Source organism: Corythoichthys intestinalis, chromosome 1, assembly GCF_030265065.1.
Source record: "Corythoichthys intestinalis isolate RoL2023-P3 chromosome 1, ASM3026506v1, whole genome shotgun sequence".
Taxonomy (NCBI): domain Eukaryota; kingdom Metazoa; phylum Chordata; class Actinopteri; order Syngnathiformes; family Syngnathidae; genus Corythoichthys; species Corythoichthys intestinalis.
Window position 1 is genome coordinate 33,488,695 of NC_080395.1, and position 17,685 is coordinate 33,506,379.

At 40.2% G+C, this 17,685-nt stretch overlaps 1 protein-coding gene across 1 annotated transcript in view; it reads right to left on the minus strand.

The window, feature by feature from the left end:
- tln2a (talin 2a) overlaps positions 1 to 17,685 on the minus strand; it is a 195,098-nt gene that overhangs the window by 75,133 nt on the left and 102,280 nt on the right. The window contains exons 12-22 of the mRNA XM_057832454.1: positions 17,092 to 17,193; positions 14,992 to 15,068; positions 14,111 to 14,291; positions 9,435 to 9,548; positions 8,803 to 8,911; positions 8,507 to 8,715; positions 5,019 to 5,117; positions 3,648 to 3,815; positions 3,434 to 3,568; positions 2,349 to 2,508; positions 2,086 to 2,252 (exon numbers count right to left, since the gene is read on the minus strand). Coding sequence (XP_057688437.1) covers positions 2,086 to 2,252; positions 2,349 to 2,508; positions 3,434 to 3,568; positions 3,648 to 3,815; positions 5,019 to 5,117; positions 8,507 to 8,715; positions 8,803 to 8,911; positions 9,435 to 9,548; positions 14,111 to 14,291; positions 14,992 to 15,068; positions 17,092 to 17,193 — 1,521 coding nt within the window. The remainder of the gene's footprint in view (positions 1 to 2,085; positions 2,253 to 2,348; positions 2,509 to 3,433; positions 3,569 to 3,647; positions 3,816 to 5,018; positions 5,118 to 8,506; positions 8,716 to 8,802; positions 8,912 to 9,434; positions 9,549 to 14,110; positions 14,292 to 14,991; positions 15,069 to 17,091; positions 17,194 to 17,685) is intronic.

The following is a 17,685-nucleotide window of genomic DNA, read 5'->3' on the forward strand; positions in this document are numbered from 1 at the left end:
ACTGCGGAAACAAGGTTGTACTTCAAAACTTTCATCCCAGCAAGTGAAAGCCGGGCCATTGTTTATTCCTGTGCAGTGTTGGGAGTAACGCCGTTATAAATAACGCCGTTACGTAACGGCGTTATTTTTTTCAGTAACAGGGTAATCTAACTAATTACTTTTTCCGCCGTTACAACGCCGTTACCGTTACTGACGGTCAAAAACGGTGCGTTACTTACTCTGAATAAATTGAAGAAACTACCAGCCGTGTCGAGTCGACTCTCTGAGCTGTTGATTTGTCATCCAAGACTTGGGGTGCGTTCAGGTTCGAGAATAGCGCACGTACTTCTGACTCCAAGCTGTTTGTCCCTGCTCATTCAATTAGACAATGCTTTCCAAAGTTTGGTAACTTTTCTGTGTTTGCTACACCTGATGCTAGCCTCGTTCCCATCTCCCACTGTCAGCCAGCAATAATTCTGCTTCCATCTTGAGGACGGCGGACGCTTTGAAGGTGACGTGAATTGTTGGGAAACGAGTCTACCTGAATGCAGCCCCTCGAGAGATGCGATGGAAGTGATTGTGATTGGCTGAGGGTTAGAGTCATGTGTCGTGGTAAGCCAATCAGAGCTGGTGATTTCACAAGCAAACCGGAACAGCGCGTGCGGCAAACACACACACGCAAAACAGATGCACAGGGTCGGGATGGCAGAGCATTCAGAAGAAAAATTGTCCTTTAAGAGGTGGAGATATAGACACTATTTCAAGTTTGTCGAAATTAAAGGAAAGAACCTGCATGTAATGTGTAATTTATGTCCCGGGGCAAAGCTTTTGTCGACATCTGTGGTAAGCAATTCAAATCTGCTGAAGCACCTAACAAGTTAACTCTGTTCTTCTCTATTCCACTGACTCGAATACTGCTCAGAAAATTTCAAATTCTTTGACATACAACAAGTTCTTTTTAAAGTAACGGAAATAGTTACTTTCCCTGGTAACTAGTTACTTTTACTATAGAGTAATTCAGTTACTAACTCAGTTACTTTTTGGAAGAAGTAGTGAGTAATGTAATTACTTTTTTAAAGTAACGTGCCCAACACTGTTCCTGAGTACCCTCCTATCCTGGTAGCCTCTCTTTTTTTGCCCCTCCTCGGACAAAATTTTTTGTGACGTATGCCGTAAAACAGCCTGCAAATTTGTAGATTTTTTGTGTGGCAGGGTTCCTGCCACCCTCCCTAAAGTTAATCAGTGCTGGTGAAAGCGATTCAGACGCCCTCATGATATAAAACAGGTGTAAATCAACTAGTTGTAAGTCGACATATCACAAACGTTTTGAAATATTTTATAAAGGTTGAAAAGTTACTAAGTGTTAATTTAATTCTCACTTTACAATAACTTTAATCTATTTTATTTTAGTATGTTAACTGTTGTCATGATTCATATTACATTACACTATGTTTCTTATTCATCTTATTTTCAGCTGTGACTCTTTCAGGCTTCACTGGATTCAATAGGATGAATTTGTGAAAGTGTAGCATTACAGTAATTTGTCAAGGGTTATTACACAGGCTAAATTAGGATCAAACGGCAAGTGAGCCGCGTTAAGCTGCACTTGGAATCACAGTGACTTAACATTCATGCACATTAGTGCCAACGTTCAGTTTTGGATTTTTTTTTTCCTTTGCTTTGATCATGGTACGGAATAAGAGTGGGGCTGCAAAGTGAGACAATGAGCCTAGACACAGTTTTGTTTTCAACCCTGTCCAGACTTAATTAAAATGTCAAAGTAAAATTACTGTTCGGTGTCAGGTCAGATATTCTTAATCTCACTTGCCAAAATGATGAATTTACAGTAGGTCATTAATCACTCACTCGCTGCCCAATTCGTGACAAGTACAGTTGCAAAACGCCATTGGAATTCATTAAAGTTATCAACGTGGTCATAGTTCACAGTAGAAAAGAATGTACAGCTGTGAGCAGTGTTGTGTATGATGTGACCACATTTGCCTGTGTAGGTATTATAATTATATTGATAATGATTATTGTTACTATCTGTGGTGGTAGTAGTAGTAGTAGTAGTAGTGGTGGTGTGGACAAGGGAAAAAAAACTACCTTGGCCGCCTCCACCATCCTGGCAGTGGCGTCAGCCAACAATTTAGCCGCTGCCAGCAACTTCTTAGAGTTGTCCACGTCCACCTCCGCTTCGGCGTCCGACCTCATGGCGTTCACCAGGTCTGAGGTGGCCTGGGCCAGGACGCGAGCTTGTCGGACCATCTCTCCTGCGAAGAGGGCAGGAGGAATCACATTAAAATTTTATCGCCATTTTCTTTGATTAGTTTCCTAAAAACATACTTTGCTCTCGATCATGGACTCACCTGCGTCTCCCATGGACGTGAATATGCTCTCAGTGACAGTCATGATGGTGTCAGTGGCCTGGTCATAGCGGCCAATTGGTTCTCCTCTAGAAGTGTACTGACGGACATGTTGCAGCAGATCCTCCAGAGCCTGATTCACCACGCTGGCTGCCGCGCTCACCTGCAAAGATTCGCATGAAACCTGTACTTTTCAAACTAACCCATTCCCTAATCGTTTTTTTTTTTTTTTTTTTTTTTTTTTTTTTTTTTTAAAGTTACTTCCACACATGAAAAAAAAAAATGACAGACATCAGAATGTCTCATACTCAAAATGTATTATTATGATTTAAACACTCCAGTTATGGCCATAAGTTACACTCTTAAATTGAATTTTTAGTTTGTTTTTTAAATTTCATAGTATTCAAATCAGTGCTCTAGAGAGGGTTAAATCATGGATGCTTACCTCCTTGTGGCATTTTTTTTAACACATGCCGTAACGCAATTTTTTGTCCAAATATTGGCTCTGCCTTTGAAGTGTGATAACTAAGTTATTTATGAATACTTAATTTTACTTTCAAAATGTTAATTGGCATCAGACCTATCCATACTTATATAGTTTTTATTTATTTATTTATTTGATCCCCTCTATGTACAATAAAAGCAATAATGTGCTGTGAGCAAAAAAAACAATAATGTGTTTATCTATATAAAAAAAGAATTCAAATTAGAATGTTTGATATGAATAATTAGGGCCTTGAATTTGTTAAAAAAATCACAACAACAGATTTTTTCGTGGCATGCACATTTTTTTGACAATGGCAATTTTCTGTTGATTACGCCTGAAACGCGAATTTTTTGTCCTAATATTGGCTCTGCCTTTGAAGTGTGATAACTAAGTCATTTATGAATACTTTTTTACTTTCGACCATTGAAAATGTTAACTGGCATCAGACCATCCATACATATGTAGTTTTTATTTATTTATTTATTTTTGATACCCTCTATGTACAATAAAAGCAATAATGTGCTATGAGCGAAAAAACAATGATGTGTTTAAAGGGGACATGAAAGAATATCTAACCACTATAAAATAAAACACTACTGACCTGTTTGAGGAGCTCTCCGTCCTCTGTGGCCGAGAGGCACGCCTGGACGCAGCTCTCCACCGAGCGGTCAACCAACTTCCCAGCTTCGATGAGCTGCTCCTGACAAACAGGGGAGCTGATAGTGGGACTCACCACCTACAAGCACATGGATGGAGCGGTCATTATACTGAGAGCAATAAGCAATTGGTATGTTTTGTTCCATTTGGTATAGTACCTTAGCGCATGCCACCAACTGCGAGGTGGACAGGGCGCACTGGGTGGCAGCGGCAATGACCCGGTTTTGAAGGATTGTGTCCTCCGCGACCTGGGCTACATTTTTGGCCTTCAGGACCAACATGGCAGCAGCGTTAGCAACCGCTTTGGCCAAGTTCATCAGGACATCCTGCACAGAGGGCAAAAAAGGACCAATCACATACTACAACTGGTTATTGTGACTTGCATTATCACCCAAAATTGCAAAGGCATATTGCAATAACTTGGGCAATACTTGTGAAATATATATTTTTTGTTTACAGAGCAATGAAAAAGATATATATATATATATATATATATAACAACATTTAACTAATTCTATTTATTATTTGGTACTGCAAACAATTTTTCAGTAATTATAGCTAGTTAGCTATAGCCTTATAGCGTGCCCTACATATTTGACGTTGTTTAACTCTGTGAAAATCAGCTTTAAAAAAAATGAAATTCATAAGATTATAATGATTGCAGTTGCGTTTGGCATGGACTATTCAATTAGTTGTCTAGTGTCCATTGTCCATGTTTTCAGCTAGCATCAAATGAGAACCAAGCATTCGCGAAATATTGACTTGCGGCGTCACATGGTAAGATAGCTTGGGTTAGAAAACATGAAGAAAAAATGGATAATTAAGAAGTAATTCTCAAAAAGATCGTTACACAAAATAATGGAAAACAAATGTCATATTGTGTCACTTCATAACACAATGCAGTATATCGATATACCAGTAATTTATCCTAGCTCCACTAAACACATTCTCTTCCATTAAAAGAACACTTTGTATTACAGCAGATTTTTAAGGACTGTGTCCAGTAAACTGAGTCCAAATTGAGGATTACGTCTTATTTACAATCACAAAAAAGGCCCATCCTTGCTAACTATGTTAGCTCGTCTAGGACATTTAGCATGATTTTCTTTTAGCATTAAGCTAGCAGACTAACGGTATGTAAAACAAAGCTAATTTTGAGTAGCTGACTGTTCTGATAACGTGGGGCCTTTCAAAAGTTTATTTTGGCCAATAAATTTTAAGTATGAGTGTGAGAGTGTGTCTTACCTAGTTTGCATGCATCATAATTTTCATGTTTGATGTTATCACATTATGCATGACAATATTACGTGAAAATGTGTGCTTATTGTCCAACAAAATTTCCATTAAAGTTTGCTCCTAGAGAATAAGTAATTTATTTTCATGTTAACACCATTATCTCTGATTATTTTGTATGGTGCCATCTTGAATCCATTTCGGAAGGTTTTTTTTCCCCCATTTGCACTAAGGTGTGGGATTTTCAAAAGGGTTAAGAAACACCATTTTGACAGATGAATCATCTTCATGGTTACCTGGAACCGCTCATCTGTTTCATTCTCTCCAATCTGGCGCAGGAGGTCTCCACTGGCTTGGCCGATACTGCCTGCTGCTGTCAGTACAGTCTGTCTGGGCTGAACACAAACACACATACACATATCTTGGAAAACAGCTTCTGCTTAATCTACCCAATGTTTTTTTATGCTACTGCCGCAAAACACCTTAAATTTTTCACCATCCTTAAACATAAGAACACACAAGTACACGAGAACACACAAGTAAATAAAGGGATTCATTTGGCTATCCAGTGGTACTTCGACATACGATCGCTTCGACACACGATCTTTTCGACATCCGACATAAAATTTGACTCGCCATTTGTTTCTACATCCGACGACATGCTCGAAATACGACGACATGACAGCACCGCAGAGGAACGCATGGCGGATTTTCTTGTGTGAGAAATCAACACAGGTTTCAAAAAGGTTGGTACAGGTGGTGAAACAAGGGAAAAAGGTGACGCTTACCTTCTAAATGAAGATGCAAATTATAGAAAAATATGAGCGTGGGGTGCACATCCGTGAACTGGCTTAACAATACATCTCCATGGTCCTCCTCCAACCACCGTTTGCCAGTCTTTGTAAGTTAAGCTGACAATTATAAATGCGGTAACATCGCCAAAGAAATCGCCAGCTTCGTCACGTTTTATCACTTATTTCACAACTTACTCAACACAAAATGCCTCCTGACCGCCAAAGTTGACGGTGTTCTCAAGAAAGCATTGAAAGTGAAACTCTCAAGCTCACCGCTTTCGGGTGTGGTGCGTTCAGGTACAGCAAAAAACGTCCGCCACATTAGAACCCGATTCATTAAATCATTACAGGAATTATTATTTTTATATTCTTCCGATTTTTATTTATAATTTATTTGTTTTGCTATGTGTAATTTCAATTTGTAATAGTACCAGCAGTATTTATTAAGGATTTAGTGTAGGTTTTTGGGCTGTGGAACGAATTATTGGACTTATAATGAATTCCTATGGGAAAATCCTGCTCCACATACGACCATTTCAACTTGCAAACAAGGTCCTGGAACGAATTAATTTCGTATGTAGAGGTACCACTGTACATTATTATTCATCAGCAAATGCTTCTTCCACCGCAGCGAAACAAGCATCGCTTAACAAATGTCAGGCGGATCGTTACAGTCTCGCAGCACAAGTCCATAAAGTCAACTCCATTATTCATAAGCCGCAAGCCACTTGATGTCTTATATTGAGGACTGAAAATGCCTTCCAGTCAGCTCCACGTCAGTCACGGCTTTCAATGCAGTCAGCACAACACACATGCACATTTAATAAAGTGACCAGAGAAAGGTGTATTACTCAGAAATTGCACATTTCATTTTAGGCCTCGAGATCTAATTTGGACATGACAAAGAAAAGTAATTATATGGAAAGGTATGAGTGTCATCAAGGAAAAAAATGAGGAAAAACTTGCTTGCTACCATGTCTTGGTCTGAAATTCGTTCAACGATGAAGGCAATTTAAGGTTTTATGCCCTGTGATTTCAAAATGGGTTTGAAAATAGTGTCATTAACTCATTGGTTTACAGTGGGACAAATAAGTATTTAGTCAACCACCAATTGTGCAAGTTCTCCTACTTGAAAAGATTAGAGAGGCCTGTAGTTGTCAACATGGGTAAACCTCAACCATGAGAGACAGAATGTGGAAAAAAAAAATAAAACAGAAAATCACATTGTTTGATTTTTAAAGAATTTATTTTCAAATTAGAGTGGAAAATAAGTATTTGGTCACCTGGAAACAAGCAAGATTTCTGGCTGTCAAAGAGGTCTAACTTCTTCTAACAAGGTCTAACGAGGCTCCACTCGTTACCTGTATTAATGGCACCTGTTTTAACTCGTTATTGGTATAAAAGACACCTGTCCACAACCTAAGTCAGTCACACTCCAAACTCCACTATGGCCAAGACCAAAGAGGTGTCGAAGGACACCAGAGACAAAATTGTAGACCTGCACCAGGCTGGGAAGACTGAATCTGCAATAGGTAAAATGCTTGGTGTAAAAAAATCAACTGTGGGAGCAATTGTTAGAAAATGGAAGACATACAAGACCACTGATAAACTCCCTCGATCTGGGGCTCCATGCAAGATCTCACCCCGTGGCGTCAAAATGATAACAAGAATGGTGAGCAAAAATCCCAGAATCACACGGGGGGACCTAGTGAATGACCTACAGAGAGCTGGGACCACAGTAACAAAGGCTACTATCAGTAACACAATGCGCCGCAGGGACTCAAATCCTGCACTGCCAGACGTATCCCCCTGCTGAAGAAAGTACACGTCCAGGCCTGTCTGCGGTTCGCTAGAGAGCATTTGGATGATCCAGAAGAGGACTGGGAGAATGTGTTATGGTCAGATGAAACCAAAATAGAACTTTTGGTAGAAACACAGGCTCTCGTGTTTGGAGGAGAAAGAATACTGAATTACATCCGAAGAACACCATACCCACTGTGAAGCATGGGGTGGAAACATCATGCTTTGGGGCTGGTTTTCTGCAAAGGGACCAGGACCACTGATCTGTGTAAAGGAAAGAATGAATGGGGCCATGTATAGAGAGATTTTGAGTGAAAATCTCCTTCCATCAGCAAGGGCATTGAAGATGAGACGTGGCTGGGTCTTTCAGCATCACCATGATCCCAAACACACAGCCAGGGCAACAAAGGAGTGGCTTCGTAAGAACCATTTCAAGGTCCTGGAGTGGCCTAGCCAGTCTCCAGATCTCAACCCCATAGAAAATCTGTGGAGGGAGTTGAAAGTCCGTGTTGCCCAGCGACAGCCCCCCCCCCAAAAAATCACTGCTCTAGAGCAGATCTGCATGGAGGAATGGGCCAAAATACCAGCATCAGTGTGTGAAAAGCTTGTGAAGAGTTACAGAAAACATTTGACCTCTGTTATTGCCAAGAAAGGGTACATAACAAAGTATTGAGATTAACTTTTTTCCACCATGATTTGCAAAGAAATTCTTTAAAAATCAAATAATGTGATTTGTTTTTTGTCCACTTTCTGTCTCTCATGGTTGAGGTTTACCCATGTTGACAATTACAGCCCTCTCTAATATTTTCAAGTGGGAGAACTTGCACAATTAGTGGTTGACTAAATACTTATTTGCCCCACTGTACTTTGACTCTGATAGAAGTCCAATCTATTTGAACTGGAAGGAACTGAAAGGGATAATTCAATCACTAAAATAGAATGGACGTCTATCACCGTCACTGTAATCAGAGAGTTAATGAGCTACAGCTTGCTGGACCTGATTAGACGTCTGTGATTGTTGTTGGCGTAGCGAGAATTACCGTGATTTTTGTATTACAGTATAATTAACACCCTTTATGTTTTTCTGCAAACAGGTGGACAACAAAACAAAAATAAATTCCAGCTAAAATGTGATGTCTGGTATAATCTATGGCAAATAAACCAATAAATTAACAAGTGATTCCGCTTACCTCTCCTGATGCTGGCTCTACAGCTTTGAGCAGGTCGGACACGGCTCCTGCCAGTGTCCTGGCGGCCTTCATTAGGTCATTACCGCCGCCCACCTCGTCCTCCATGAGAGCCGCCAACAACTTAACTCCTTTTGACATCTCGGTCAGGTTGGAAGAGATGGTGGTAATAGCGCAGCCCACTGCCGTATAGTCCGTGTCGGTCGGGTCGCCTAGAGGAGAGAAATGATTGACATTTTTAACAATGACTGAGTGCAGGGACAAAATACAAAATTAAATGGTGGCCGCTGGCTTCTGACCGGCCGTGAGGTTGACAACGGAAGCAGTTCCTGCAGTGATGGCGTCAACCTGAGAGTGAATCTCATGCTTGGATTCGTCCATCTTGTTCTGGATCCACACCTTTGAGGCCTGCACGCAACATCAAAGCACACATTTAAAAGAGCCGACACCGATTAGATTTATTCTATGAGATATGATGTGACGAGATGTGACGTTTGGCCTGGAATGAAACCCATTAAAACATTTTTCTTCTAATTCTAGATTGAACTCAGCAACAGTTTAGTTTTTTATGCTTTTTACCAGATTAGATAATGTATCAATTTTAGGGCCAAGGGAGCTACTTCAAGAAATATTGTTATGTCCCAAGAGGCTTTTAAAGGCTTACTCCCATGGTTTAATTTGGAAACATCCCCTGATATTTTTGAAGAAAAACATTTTACAGTTTAAATTAAAAAGTGCAAGCTCCCTCTGTTGACTGTAGAAGCATTGCTTTGTTTTCCAAAGGTTCAGTATGAACGCATCAAACACCTTTGAGATAAATTAAAACGGATATAATTCGTTTCCTCATAAATCCTTCAGTGCTTTTGCCCTTTGTTAGTATTGTTTGTGCTATAGCAGTGGTCATACAAATTTACGGATGCATAAAATATACCATATCCTGTCCTAGTGGAGGTAGATCATCGACTTCTCCCAGGTCAATCTGGGCCTTCTGCACAGCCTGCATGCTGGTGTTTATGGTTCCCATTAAAGCTTGCTGGGCTGAACTCTGAAAAGGAGAAAAAAAATCATTGTTGTCAATAGAGTGAACAAAAATGGCGGGGGTAACAAATATTGCATATGAAGTATGTGACGAGCACAGACGAGACGCACAGAGTCCCTGACAAAAGTGCTGTTGCTTATCCATTTTGTAGAAACGATTGCTAATAACCTGACTTTTAATTATTCAATTGGTTTCAGAAATGGCTCATATGAAAGCTAAAACCCTCCCAAATGATGTTGAATGTACAAAAATATAATTGTTTCACTGAAAAAAGATTGATCATTTAATGAAGACCTAAAGGTCAAATTTTGACAAGACCAAAAGTTTTGTCGCCTACAGAAAGTAGTGTGAAAATTGAACAAAAAACGTACTTCAAATACAAAACATAAGTGAATTAAGTAGTGGTGCTGTGAGATCCAAATTTAATATTTTGTATGACTTCCATGGGCTTGAAAGACTGCATCCATGTGGTTCAGGAAGGGTTCATACAATTTATTGATGAAGTCATCAAGAACATCAAAGAAAGCAGTCTTGCGTGCCTCCCAGAGTTCATCAACATTCTTGCGTTTCGTCTTCCATGCTTCCGCTTTCATCCTACCCCAGACTTGCTCAATGATGTTCATGTCTGGTGACTGGGCTAGCCAGTCCTGGAGGATCTTGATCTTCTTTGCCTTGAGGAACTTTGAGGTAGAGATTGAAGTATGCGATGGAGCACCATCCTGTTGCAGAATTTGTCTCTTTTTGTGGTTAGGAATGTAAGAGGCAGCTAAGATTTGTTGATATTTCAGACTATTTATGTTGCCTTCCACCCTGCAGATCTCTCGCACACCCCATACAGGATGTAACCCCAGACCATGATTTTGCCGCCACCACCACACTTCACTGTTTTCTGAGTGAACTTCGGATCTATGCGGGCTCCAGTGGGTCTCCTGCAATGTTTGCGGCGACTGTGGTGTAATTCAATGGAAGAATCATCTGAAAAATCCACCTTTTGCCACTTTTCCAGCATCCATCCTTTTGACAGGCTCTGGGCCTTTGCAAATGCCACACGGTTTTTTAAAGTGTCCACACCCTGAGAGATAAATAGTCTGAAATATCAACAAATTTTAGCTGCCTCTTACATTCCTATCTATAAAAAGGGAGCAGCAAAGTTCCTCAAGGCAAAGAAGATCAAAGATCCTCCAGGACCAGTCACCAGACATGAACATCATTGAGCATGTCTGGAGTAGGATGAAAGCGGAAGCATGGAAGACGAAACCTAAGAATGTTGATGAACTCTGGGAGGCATGCAAGACCGCTTTCTTTGATGTTCCTGATGACTTCATCAATAAATTGCATGAATCCTTGCCGAAGCCCCTGGAAGTCATATAAAATATTAAATTTGGATCTCACAGCACCACGACCTAATTCGCTTATATTATGTAACATATTTTTGTATTTAAAGTACATTTTTTGTTCAATTTTCACACTACTTTCTGTATGCGATAAAACTTTTGTCTTGCCAAAATTTGACCTTTGTCTTCAATAAATGATATTTGTTTTCTCAGTGAAACAAATACATTTTTGTACATTTAACATCATTTCGGAGGGTCTTAGCTTTCATATGAGCCATTTCTGAAACCAATTGAATAATTAACAGTCAGGTTATTAGCAATTGTTTCAACAACATGGATAAGCGACAAGACTTTTATCAAGGACTGTAGTCTACTATATATCATGGGTCTGAAACACAAACGGTGACCGTTGAACATAAAGTCTGAGCTCGTGTGGGTCACACCAAGTACCGTATTGCACTAAAAAAGTTTCAAGAAATGAAAAATAAAAAAGCACAAGTAATTCAATTTTCTCAGTTTGGATGTATAAAAGTTGAGAACATGAAAAGTTATTACATTATCCTTGAAATTGGCGGCCAACCTTGGCAAGTTTTGAGAAAGACCCTGGGGTCATTTTAGAACAGGGGTACAATGAATAATTGACTCATCAGCCAGTACTTTACAATTAGCTTACAGTGCATTTGATTAAAAATATACAGGTAGTCCCCGGGTTACGACTGGCTCGCTTTTTCGACTTTACGACGCCTGCGTCTTGTTGTTGTTGTTTTTTTTTTTTTTTTTTTATGTTTTTTTTTTTTAATGTTATTTTGGCGCGGGAAACATAGAGCAGGTTGTACCTCCGCATGCTAGAGCATTTACACACCGCCCACGGCACGCATGAAGAAGCAGCTGAGTGAAGAGGTGACAGCCTGCGTGCACATTTGTTGCTTGTGAAGCATCCAGAGTTGACGGCTGCATATAACTAGGCTTGCCACCCGTCCCTTGTAATACGGAATCGTTCCGTAATTGGGAATTAAAAGTTGTGTTCCGTATCGAACCAATACGGAACGCAGTTTATTCCGTATTTCACAATTGTCCCATGGGGCGACCCCGCGCAACCCGCGGCTCCGGCGGCGGGGAGGGGCGGGCGGCGGTGTGCCCAGCCTATGCACATCTGTCACACACAAACACAGACGGGCGCTCATGAGTGAACGCTGAGCCAAAAATAATGGACAAAAAGGGGAGATATTAAAGACAGCAAGATGGTTATCTGCCTGCCCGCTGCTGTCTGCCCAGCACTGCGCTCCACTTCCGGGTTCGTTGCCTAGTTACGGTACCTCGCTCGCTCTGCTCAATGCACAGCCCCGCGCGTTTTCAAAACAAAGATGTCTTCAAAAGCAGACGCTCAGGAGTCAAGACACCCCACCTCATCCTCAAAAGAGGAAACATATCCAAAAAATAGACTGGAGTGGGTGGCTCGATAGAGTCACTGATGATGATTATAAAGCGAACGGCAAGACAGGCAGGAAAGTTTTTGCAGTGTCTTACGGAGGTGTAAAACAACATGCTGCTGCTGCAGGGGATCTCCACAAACAGAATATAAGATCCCACAAGAGCCTTCGTCACAATTCTTTGTACCTGAAAATGCTGGACTTCATACAAAATGCAGACGAGTCAGCTGCTGGAATTGTAGCTCTCCTGGAACATTCCCTTAAGAAATTTGGCTTGTCAATGGATCACGTGACCGGATTCAGTGCCGACAACACAAATGTTAATTACGATATTCATAATTTTGTTTTCGCTAACCTGCAGAAAAAAACAAAACAGTCTGCTGCAAGGAAACTGCCATGCCCACATCGTGCACAATACAGTTTTCGCATCTAAAAATAGATAAATTTCTATGCATTTTAGGAGTTTTGGGGATGCCCCTATTTTTCACCCGGAAGGCTTAGGGCGCAAGGGGGGGCGTCCCTTATTTTTATTTCTTAAAGGTGGCAACCTTACATATAACCCATTTTGTACTGTTTATTGTGCGTTTTCAATTGTGGTCGAATACTTGAGGCGAGCTTATGTGATTATTTGGGATGAAGTGCGGTTGCTAACTGATACATGCTAATCGTTTGTTATTGCATTGTAAACACAAATTTGAATTGCTGTTATTGAAGATGAGACTGATTTAAGTTAATTTTATTTTAGTTTCATTCTGCAAGTGTTGATGCAATGAGCAGCTGAATAAAGTCAGCAAACCACACGGACGTCTGACATCGTCATTTCGGAGCTTAGCTCACTGTCTAGCTAGGACTTAGATCCAACGTTTTGGCGAGGACAGTACAATGACGTAAAATACATGTTTTTGCTTAGTTTTTTCTTTCTTTTTTTTTTTTAGAGGGTGTTTTGAGGTATTTAAAGGGTTAATTCCGATGCGGAAATTTGGGTTACATCGCCAGCGCAGGAACGGAACTTGTTTGTAAACCGGGAACTACCTGTATATATACATACTGTACATAAAAAAAAGAAGTCCAGAGAAATGACAGGGGGGGCCGCACAATTACAAAACTTAGGTGTCAAGTTCAAAGAGACCACCCAAAAAAATCTATCCAGTGGGCCTCAATTGGCAACCAGGGTCCAATTTTGAATCTGCTGGTCTAAATAGTACATTTTAAAACCTGACAATTCCCTTATCATGCTTCCCTGTGTGGTATCCACCGACACCGATACTGTACCGATACCATGTTATTTGAAAAATATAAAATTTAAAATTAATGCATACTCACATGAATGCAAAGTAATTGCCATCATGGCTTGATCAGACAATCCATTTGCAGTAAATGGATTGAAAGTGTACTAGATATAAGCGAATAAAAATTCACAGCAGAAGGATGATTGGATGCTACACGATTGGACCGCTATCATCCTCTTGGAAAGGGCAACAAGCTCTCCTTTTTTTTTTTTTTTTTTTAATAGCAGCGTGTATAGCTGGCGGCCATCTTGGATAGGGTGACCAGAGATTGAAAACTAGATCTCGAAAAGTACATATTGGACAAAATCGGCATTGTATTTCTTAGTATCCGCCGATACCGAAGATGTCATTTTAGTGCATTATAGGTATTGGTGCAACACTAACTATTACCTAGGCGACAAGGGGCTAAGGACCCATCTTTCCCACACAGCAGAGAAATGACTGAGGGTGAATAGAAACAGGCGAGATGCCCTACCTCCCCCCATAAAAGTAATCATTGAGCCAGGAGGTCTTACCAGCGGTGGCATATGTCCACGGTGCATCTGACCCATGGTAATCTGCTGCTGAGGAGACGGCATGGAGCCCATGCTTAACGACTCTGTTCCGATGGAGCCCGATCGGATGACTCCGGGAAGCGCCACCGAGCCGTGTTCCGCTCGGCCCACGCGGTTAAACTGCTGTTGGAGGATGGTGGACCTGCGATCGCAACCAACCAGCATTAGTTAGCACAACACATCAAAACAAGGCAGATTAAATCACCTCAACAGGAAGTTGAGGCGGGGACGGGAAAATGAGCCCGCGCGTCTAATCAGGAAACGTTCGGATCGAGGCTTCGCTTTTCCAGTGCTACTAAATTTCCCCCGGAGATTATCTCCCGGGATAAAGTCCAGGGGAGGAAGCGCAAGTGTGGTGAAATGAAGTCCTGGAAAATAGATGTGTGAACCGTGCTCCAATTTGGTATGGAGGAGGAAATTGGAAAAACTACTGTGTGATATGCTGTTTTTGTAAGACTAGTATGCAATAACATTGTGTTATATAAATAACACCATCATAGCATGGCTGATAAAACTGCAGAATAACAGCATACTGTTTTATACTGATGTATCGTGTGCATTTTCTAAAGTAGCTCAAGCAGACATTAATATGAGATTAAGTTAACATTAATATTATTATATTTTTATTATATTATATGCTACTCATTTTCCAATCTTCTTAGATTATATTGTTTTATTGACGTTATTTTACGGTTTCTGGTTAAATACTTTTATCTGTGCAACAATCGAAAGAGATTATAGTTTGTATGTTTTTATCTTTATTATTACAATTACATCGAACAACTTGTAGAGAATGATGCCGAATAAAATCATGTTTTGAGACTAATGTGTTAAGCGCTTACTTTTTTGGAGATACAGATTCCTCAAGCATGGTTGCTTCCTCGTCACCTTCCAATCCAAAACGATCCTTGCTTTGTTTCTGTATGAGAAGAATAAAATTTAAAAAACATAATTACACTATTTTTCTATTTCTTTAGGTGAAACACACCATCAAAGTATCTGGTAGAATTTAGAAAATGAGAGTCATGACAATATTCTGAATAACTACAAATAAAATGATCACAACTAGGCAAATCTAAGAAATTAGAAAGTGTTGTGTTAAGTAACAGGGGTAGCAAGGATTTTGAAAAACATTCTTCTTGCACGCAGTTTCTTGTTTTCGTCAACGATGACGATAACGAAAATATTTTGTCAACGAACAATTTTTTCATGACGACGTCACGATGACGTGCTGAAAACGTGTCTTGGGAGACTAAAACATAACGAGATGGATGCCAGTTGTCTTCTGACGACACGAGAACGAGATAACAATTTGCCAATTTCCGTCATAAATTCACAATGTGTGATATTTTCTTATTGTACGGGTATGTGTAGATGGAACGCATTTAGCAGTGTTTGGCCGTGTCACTCAAGTGACATGCTGTGACTCCCCCCCGACCCACGCACACGCTTACCTGTACCCATTCCAGCCTCATTTTGTGAAACATATGTGTCAGGTGCTGCTTGGTAAGTTTTGCTTTCTTACCTTGGCTGGATATGCCATGTTGCTTTAGCCTTTAAAGTTCAGTGTTGTTAATTTTACTTTAAAAAAGTAATTAATTACAGCTACAAATTACTTCTCCCAAAAAGTAATTGCGTTAGTAACTCAGTTACCTGAATGTAAGAGTAATTAGTTACTTGGCAAAAATTGGCCCTAGCCCAATTCTTTACCCTAAACTTCACTAGACACAGGGATATTGCGGATATTGCGATAACTAGATAGTAACCTTTGCTATGTTTGGAAGTCATTTAATGTTGTGAATCAACTGTTAAAGTTGTTAAAATTGCTCCCGTTATTGCATTAGTTCCCTTCGGTCTACTTTCGACATGGAAAGTTTTAAAACTGTCATCATTTAAAGATAGATTCAACTCAAAATGTTGCCGATTTAGGAGTATTTTGGGGGGAAAAAAGTTACTTAGGTTCGCTAGGGAGGTTCTCTACAACAGGAGTCGATCATTTTGCATCTACATGTGCTAATGCCGCCGTGTCTGTCCTTTCGCATATACTTATGATATCTACCTTAGCATCATTTGGGCGTAGTTTGTAGACTATCGGCACAGTCAGGTATTATTAGAGTCACCTAGCATCGCGTTTGCAACGGCGTCACAACTCCCTTCCCTCGCTCTTCTCGCTCTCATCTCCGTAAAGTCGTGTCTCTCACAGACTTTTCTCGCGTCATTCAACCAACGTAGTAACGCATAGCACGCCTTAAAGCCTCAGTAATGGTAACGGCGTTGCCAAGATGAGAAAAGTAATATATTAGATTACTCACTACTGAAAAAAATAACGCCGTTAGTAACGCCATTATACTCTAACGTCGTTATTAACAACACTGGTGCTGAATCATCATCACACACTAAACCAACTAGTAGCTTTAGCATAGCGTTCGTATGAGCATTAGCATTTAGCGTGGTGACTCGGTGTCTTCTTAAACTCTTGGAAAACATTTTACATACAGTTCGTGGCACCCAGGTGAGTTTAATTAATTGCAAATAATGTGCTGTTTTCCTGCTGAGCGTGTATTATCATTATGAAAATGGTGGTGTCCTTGTAGACTCGACAGTTATGTGCTTGTCTGTTATGTTCATTCAAAATTGTTGGAAACCTTTTATCTATTTATCTATTCATGGACTAAAACTTTTGAAGTTTATAGACAAAAAAAAAAAATTGAGACTTGTCGAATAAAACTACACAAAGACGAACCAATTTTGAAATGAGTAAAATATGACTAAGACTAATAAGTATTTTCGGCAAAAAAAGACTAAAATGAAAATTAAAATGGCTGCCAAAAACAACACTGTTTGCACCGTTTATTATTTTGTGCACCTGCGTAATACACCCATTTTCTATTCCAGTTTTTTGAAAATACTGTGGATATTCTATGTGGAAATAAACACCTCACCTTTTTCAAGATGATGTCAATGTAACCCGCAATAAGCTGCGAGATCTGCTCGCCTTCGGTGGTCTGCACTGAGTAGTAACTCTCCTGGTACTCCCCAAAGTCCTGCACACACAAACACACACACACATACATATACATACATAATTCAACAAAGTAGCGTTAACTCGATAAATCCTGAATGTACACAGAAAAAGTCAGACGACACCTAAACAAAGCTAATTAGTAGTTCACAAGGAGGCAGGTTAATCCTGCCAAGCACTCATCTGAATTAAGGTTGGTTGTTCCTGCAAGATTAAATCGGTGTTGTCCATTGACTCGTGGCTGCACACACAAGGGGAAATATCGACTTGTGAGAAGAGGGGTTCAGCCAAACAAGCGCAAGAGGGAATTTAAGAAGCGAGGGAAACAGTAGGGTTCACTGGAGTCCCAGAGTGCCGATTTAGCAACATAGAGACAAAAGTGTGCTTTAGAATGAGTGCAAAATAAGTAAAAAGACAAACCCTGTGCCCTGTGTGGAAGGGGAACACCCATACGGGTCATTCCAGAATTGGAGGAATTGATAGTTCCTACCCTTGAAACTTAATCCACATTCAA